The sequence below is a fragment of the Cryptotermes secundus genome, unplaced genomic scaffold (assembly GCF_002891405.2).
Source record: "Cryptotermes secundus unplaced genomic scaffold, Csec_1.0 scaffold59, whole genome shotgun sequence".
Classification (NCBI taxonomy): domain Eukaryota; kingdom Metazoa; phylum Arthropoda; class Insecta; order Blattodea; family Kalotermitidae; genus Cryptotermes; species Cryptotermes secundus.
The window spans coordinates 787,459-794,353 of record NW_019738348.1 but is presented as its reverse complement, the minus strand read 5'-3'; the positions used below and the strand labels follow the sequence as shown (position 1 = coordinate 794,353).

General features: G+C 37.2%; 2 protein-coding genes across 4 annotated transcripts in view; one reads left to right on the top strand and one right to left on the bottom strand.

Annotated features, from left to right (window-relative positions):
- LOC111870712 (mitochondrial pyruvate carrier 1) overlaps nt 1-1,891 on the bottom strand; it is a 9,338-nt gene extending 7,447 nt beyond the window's left edge. The window contains exon 1 of the mRNA XM_023863206.2: nt 1,550-1,891. Coding sequence (XP_023718974.1) covers nt 1,550-1,629 — 80 coding nt within the window. The 5' untranslated portion in view covers nt 1,630-1,891. The remainder of the gene's footprint in view (nt 1-1,549) is intronic.
- A 2,006-nt stretch (nt 1,892-3,897) lies between these two features.
- The window catches only part of LOC111870713 (kinetochore-associated protein 1), a 91,778-nt gene continuing 88,780 nt past the window's right edge, over nt 3,898-6,895 (top strand). For all 3 annotated transcript variants that reach the window (XM_023863208.2, XM_023863207.2, XM_023863210.2), the window contains exon 1: nt 3,898-4,116. The gene's annotated coding sequence lies outside the window, so the exon portion shown is untranslated. The remainder of the gene's footprint in view (nt 4,117-6,895) is intronic.

The following is a 6,895-nucleotide window of genomic DNA, read 5'->3' as shown; positions in this document are numbered from 1 at the left end:
ATATCCTCCCCCTACAAGCTCAATATATATTGTCGTTCTCTCTGTTTGTCATATTAAATAAGGAATTGTTCACATTCAACTCACAAATGCATAATTGTAGTACCAGATCTATCTGTGATCTGCATTATCCGCAAACTAGTCTCACACAATTCCAAAAAGGAATATGTTACATGGGGGTAAAGATCTTTAAACATTTGCCACCAAAAATCAAATCTATGTCTAATGACTTGAAAAATTTTTAAATTCAGTTGACAACATTTTTATTGCAAAACTCTTTTTATACATGTGATGAATTCTTTAGTAACAAATTTGCCTAGAAATAAGGATAATAACATAAACAATGTTAATATTGCATAATTTTATGTATAGTGATGTAAGACTGTAAATTTAACACATGTTTCTTTTTATACAGGTGATGAATTCTTTAGTAACAAATTTGCCTAGAAATAAGGATAATAGCATAAACAATTTTAATATTGCATAATTTTATGTATGGTGATGTAAGACTGTTTTTTATATAAATTTAACACATGTTTTTTTATCTATTTTAATGATTATAAACTGTACATATATATTTATATTTGTATTGTACTATATTAACTATGTGACTGGTTCTATATCTATGTATATGGATTTATGGAATATACAATAAATGAATGAATGCAAACTATGATGTGGGAGTGGCATTAGTATAATTTAATTTAGGAGCCACTCCATACAAAAACAACAAATACATAGTGGCAACTGAATTTTTTATCTTAATGAAATGTGGCCTGTTTATAAGCTGCCATGACCTAAGTAAAACTGCAAAATATTTTGCCCAATAACCCAGTTGTTTTGAAGACAAGGATCCTGAACCTTCTGGGATGTTGGTCATTCACTGCTTCTGTATTTGTATCTTCAAAATTAATAGGTGTACTTCTGTGAAACTTGGTCCATATGAAAGGCATAAAAGCAGCTACCTAAAGGTGTACCAATCTCTGTAGCAGCACACATTTTTCAAAAGAAGAAGAAATAAAAAAATTTTAGATCTGCATTTAAAACATACAGCTTCCACTTATGTATAACTTGTTGCACAAAGAATAACTCAATGAACATTTTAATAGTTTTATGAGATACGAGTCACTGTTTTCTTTACACGTAGCATATATTTCACATTCGTTTTTTCAATCCCACTGAGGTTCTCACAAAAGTAAGTGTGAAGAGGACTATCATTTGGGATGTAACGCCGTGAAGTCCGGTAACGTTTCACCGACGTTTCGGAGAAATGTATCGGCTTTAATCTTCAAGGCTCTGCTTGACTTACTCTTCCGCCCTGACGATCGAAGTTGTATGTTCTTCTGAAACATCAGTTCCGCTGACTACACGGCATTACATCCCACAATATAGTACTCTTGAAATCATATATCCTCGAAGACCACCCGTCTCAGGGACAACAGACTTGGAGTAACTCTTTTCGCATGCTTCCAATAGTTCATTTATAATCCTATTTATATTCCAAGAACAGTACATATATTTTATCTGATATATTAGTTAATTACGAAGTTACCTCATTAAATATTCTCGAAACTCTTTGCTTCGGAGTTGCTCAATTCCTTGCTTAAATAATTTCTTTCCTACAGCAGACATTTCAATGTGTATTAATTAGACAGATTATGTAAATATACTAATTTAAACGTCTTTCAACGACTGACTGCAGTTCCACTTTAAAATGTTAGGAATTTCACAACCGGCGACCCTTCATATGCTCCAGTATAAAAATCTATATAGACCACTACAGACTATAGTCAAATAAATCACCAATATGTATTCAACTGGAATCGAACAGCAATCGAGCGGATCCGAGTGAGAATGCAAACAATTCGCCTATAATTGGTTGAGCAGAACCAGTCTGCACTGCACTGCACTGCTGCCACCTATAGTGAAATAGTCTTTGACTTCCCGACGACGGTGACTATTTTTTAACTATGAACGACCATGAAGGTGACCAATGGTGACCAAGGTGACGGTTTGGTCAGTTTCACTCCCAGGGCTCCAGGAGTCGTGAGACTCGGGACCCGGTACTAAGTCGAAGACAGCAGCAATTTACCCTAGCAAACGAAGGTGACTATGAAGAGCCATGATGAAGAATACCATCTTCTGGGATGTGATTAATTATAGTCTGGTAGAAGCAGAAGACCACCGACGTTTCGGAGTGTACTGCTTGACGCTGAAGATAGAAGCTGTACGTTCTTTCCTCATGAACTTCTACCGTATAACACGGCATTACATCCTTGCAGATGATACCACGGATCACTAGGGATGGTACTGAAGTACGCCAAGCAAAGCAAGTCAGTTTACGTCAACGTGGTACCAAGCTGCCATAAATGCCTATCAGCACTGGTACGACCGGTATGACTGCTCCTCTTCAATACGGCGACGCATCCATGTGCACCAACAGCCACAATTTGATGGATTTCAAGTATGTGTCTTTCTTAGCATTTCGGCCGCCTGCAAGGAAATGTACACAAGCCAACGCATGCGACGTTCACAGAGTGACTTTACTAGCTTGGAACCTTGCAGTGAAAACCAAAATGTGAAGAATTCTATTTGTTTTGTTCTTTGGATTTGCACATCGGGTCCCCGGGACCTACAGCTGTAGCTCGGACACTCCCGGTTGCGTGCCAACTAGTGGGGGAAATTATGATGAATACGACGATCCGTGGTCTTTGAGCGAGGGCGCACCAAGGCAACTGGCAACCGGTGTGTCCCCACCCTTTTATACAACCGTGGTCATCCAAGTAGTGGCTAGTCACTACTCTTCCTGAGGTAACTTGGTTTATCTGTCAGTATGGTCAGTATCAAATCCCTAGTGTTCAGGCATTCACTGTATTGATCGGTACTGATCAAGTTACCCGGATCACCACTTTTAAAGGAATATCGGTCGTCTAGCCAGCAGCCAGTAACTATTATCACTGAGCTATCCCTACACCCTTCTTATAGTCGAGCCTCGGTCAATCAGCCCATAACCAGTTAATACTCGTATATTGACTGAATACTATATTTCAGCATTCTGTTGTATTGATGCATCACTCGCCCACTTGCTTCCGTCTCTAATGCAACATAAACTTTTATGTCAAAATGTCATTACAATCACATTTAAATTTCCTAAAATGTCATTAAAATCATACTTTAATTTACTGTTGCGACATGTTTCGGCCCCCTTAGCCCATCCGCAGGCGACTGTTAATCGATTGAAACCGCCTGTACAGCGTGTAACTGGCTCTTCAGCTCAGTAAAGCAAATGCATTTTGAACTTGAAGAAAGCAGTCTTCTGGGATTTTGCACCGTGTATATGTGGTGTTAAACGACGTTTCGGAGGAACGTATCGCCTCCATCTTCAGGGTAGAAGAAAAAATATATAAGAAATCTGCAAGCAAAGAGACCGTGAGAAGTCTCTTTGCTTGCAGATTTCTTATATATTTTTTCTTCTACCCTGAAGATGGAGGCGATACGTTCCTCCGAAACGTCGTTTAACACCACATATACACGGTGCAAAATCCCAGAAGACTGCTTTCTTCATAGTCACCGCCGTGAAAGCCTCAAATCTTACGCATTTTGAACTACTGTGAGGGTTCACATGTTTTCTCTGTGCAAGTTACACAATGGCAAAAACCCAATTTTACCAACTGCGTTATTATATTCGTCATGTAACTAAATGTGGTTAAGATATCTTATATAACATTTTATTTTCTTTGGGGTTGTCTTCTTGGCAAGGTACGGAATATATTACTAAAATTATACCCGTCAGTGAAAAGATGTCAGAATTAAAGCCGCACGTAAGACATCAGTGTACCGTTAGAAATCGGGTTCATCGGACCGCATCGGACTATATTAGTTCATCCATCGTTCCTCGAATGTTACATAAATCGATACTAGAGTCGATTTCGTGTAGATTGGAACGATTTGGCGCCATTTGCTATAAAGTTTAAGAACTTTGAGGTGTTTAACGCCTTTAAGGTTTAAGAACAAAAATCCTGGCCCAATTCGGCCCATTTAATGGTCATTACCTGTAGAGCGCAGGTGGATGGATGGAATAGTGGTTGTTATCTGAGGATCTGAATTCGCAGATTAGAGGTAAGTGATGTTTTTATTTGATTTTGGCATATAACTCTGAAGTTTGTAAATGTGTGTGGTGGAAAGGGTGTGGAGAAACACAATTTAGAATAGTTGTAGGTACACAAGAACGCACAAGAAGTTGGAAGTGCTATTTTTTAATTTTTTTTTTAATTTGGTTTAGGGAAGCAGACATATAAGCTGTTCCAAGGAATTGTTAAGCATATTCTCCTGTTATTTTCTGCAAAAAACAAACAAACAAAACATGTATGTTGGCTTGCATTTCTATTGAATAATTTAGCAATACACATTTTTGTAAAACAAAAGAATTGTATTGGAAACTTTAAAATAGGCACAGCTTTGAGTGCTGTTGAATTGTTGAGCAAATAGTATCAACTAGCTGTACTTGCTGTAATGTATGCAGTTCAAGCAAATCTTGAAGGTTATTGTCAGCATATTTTGTTTATTCACTCATATATTCCATTTGATGCATTTGTCTCTGTGACTCACCAAGTGGGCTAACTAGTTGCAGTTGTTGCATTACTTCGGCCATAACCCTTGGTTTGATTGGCTTTCAAGTCATTTTGTGGTTGCTTCAACATGATTGAAAAGAAAAAGTTGTCCGTATCCTGGCTTATTGGCCTCATTTGCATATACCAACCAAATGGCAAACTTGAATGTGTCTCTGGAAACAGTATGGACCATTCCAAGGTGGCAATTTATCTCTGTCCCTGTTGATGTGAATGCCATTGCTGAGTTGAACTTTCATATATTTTATCTGTAGTCATTTGCTTCATGTGTATCCACTGTAATCAGCTGTCATGAAGAACGAGGTAGTTGTTTCTCCATCAGCTTTCCTGCAAACTTGTTCTTACTGACAAGGAGCAGAAACATACATAAGCATTTTATATACATTGTTTGTCTGAACATTAGGCCACTTCATTTGTTGAGTGGTTCATCAAAATCGTGCTTCACCTGATGATGGGGTTTCAGGTTTCTGTATAACAATTCAGTCTTGGGTTAATTGTTCCTGCCATGATCTTCGCAAGGTCCTTGTTAATGAAACTAGATGGTAGCTAGGCAACTTCTGGAAAAGATCCATGGAGCCAATATAATGCTCAAGCACTATTGTCACATACTGGCTGCAAATGTTAGTCTACCAAAAAGGAATGTGCAGTGCTATTCAGCAACCACAAACAAGAAATAAAGTGTTTATCTCGCAGCAGTAAACAGTTCAAAATAATACAAGTATCATATTTTGAACATTATCCATCATCTTGTCTGTATTTAAAGACCGTCCTGTTTATTTTTCAAAACACAACATTTCGGAGACTGAATTATGTCTCTGTCCTCAGTAAAACCTACTCAGTTAGGCCCAGTAGATAGAGCTAGTCCCTGGAGACAAGGACTAGCTCTATCTGTTGGGCCCAACTGAGTTGGTTTTACCCAAGGACAGAGACAGAATCTAGTCTCTGAAACGTTGTGTTTTGAAAAATAAACCGGACGGTTTTAAATATGGACAAGACGATGGATAATGTAAAAAAAAAAACAAAAAACAAATGATACTTGTTGCAATGAACCATCGTCACAAACTTTTAGATCTTAGTTCAAAATAATATTGAAATAATTTCTATATTTCATGTTTTTAATTTCTAGATGAATTTGTATTACCAAGGTATGTTTGACTGACTGTAGTCATGTGTGTATCTGTAAATTTTGAATATCTGTATTTGTATATATTGATTGTAATCAAGTGGCTGGTTTCAGTATATAATTTGTATGGATATGTGAGACTGCTGTGTTGCTGTTAATACTGATGTTATATAGTCTCGACGTTGAAAACATCATTCAAATACTCCATGAAAAATACTGTTAGTAGTGTGATGGTGTACGTGATTTAATATGTTGTGATAGTTTGTGCATGGGAATGCTATATTGTGTTTCTAAATGTGATATATTGTACTCTCACTTGTCCCATGCTGTGCTGTCTAGGATTTATGGAATATATCTAGCTAGCTCTCTCTCTCTGTGCATCTTTGTATCAGTTTACTGGCTGGTTTCATAGGTTTCATTGTATGATTAATAAGTGCTTTCTTCTGCACTGTCAGAATCAGTGTTTTCCAAATTTAATTTAATATTTGGAGACATTTGTTAACATGCTGCCAAGCCTAGATGGGGGTTGATACATAAATGGGACACCTGCATCAGTTCCCATGGAGACAATTTTTAACAGCCTCCCTTCCTTCACCCATTGAAAATCCTGAATAGGTTTCTTTTGAACAACCCTCATACAACATGACCTTGTTTTCTGACATTTTTTTTTCAAAAATGTAAATTCCAACCACGTGCTTGTATTGTGNGGGGGGGGGGGGAAGGTAGGCAACATTGAAGTAAGGGACTGCCTGACTGTAACTATGAAAAGACTGTATAATAGGATTCACATCTCTTGATGTTTGAAGCATGGCCACTGATATCAGTGCTGCAAGTTCAGAAGTAAAATTTCATGTCAGCTCAGACAAACTTCTCATGAACTCACATGAAACATGCACTTAAGTGAAGGGTCATATTTTTCTGATTGTGTAGGAGCAAACCCCATGTTTCTATCCCAAGTGGTTAACATTTCATGCTTTACATTTATTATCATTGTTTACATTCCCTATAGAATGGACAATACTTTGTAAGATGAGGCACTGACTAAATATGAATTAACATTAATATTATATTTAATATTTAATAAGAAATGTAAATGATTATACCATGGCAGATTTTAGAATGAAACTAAGTTATGAGAATTGGGAAT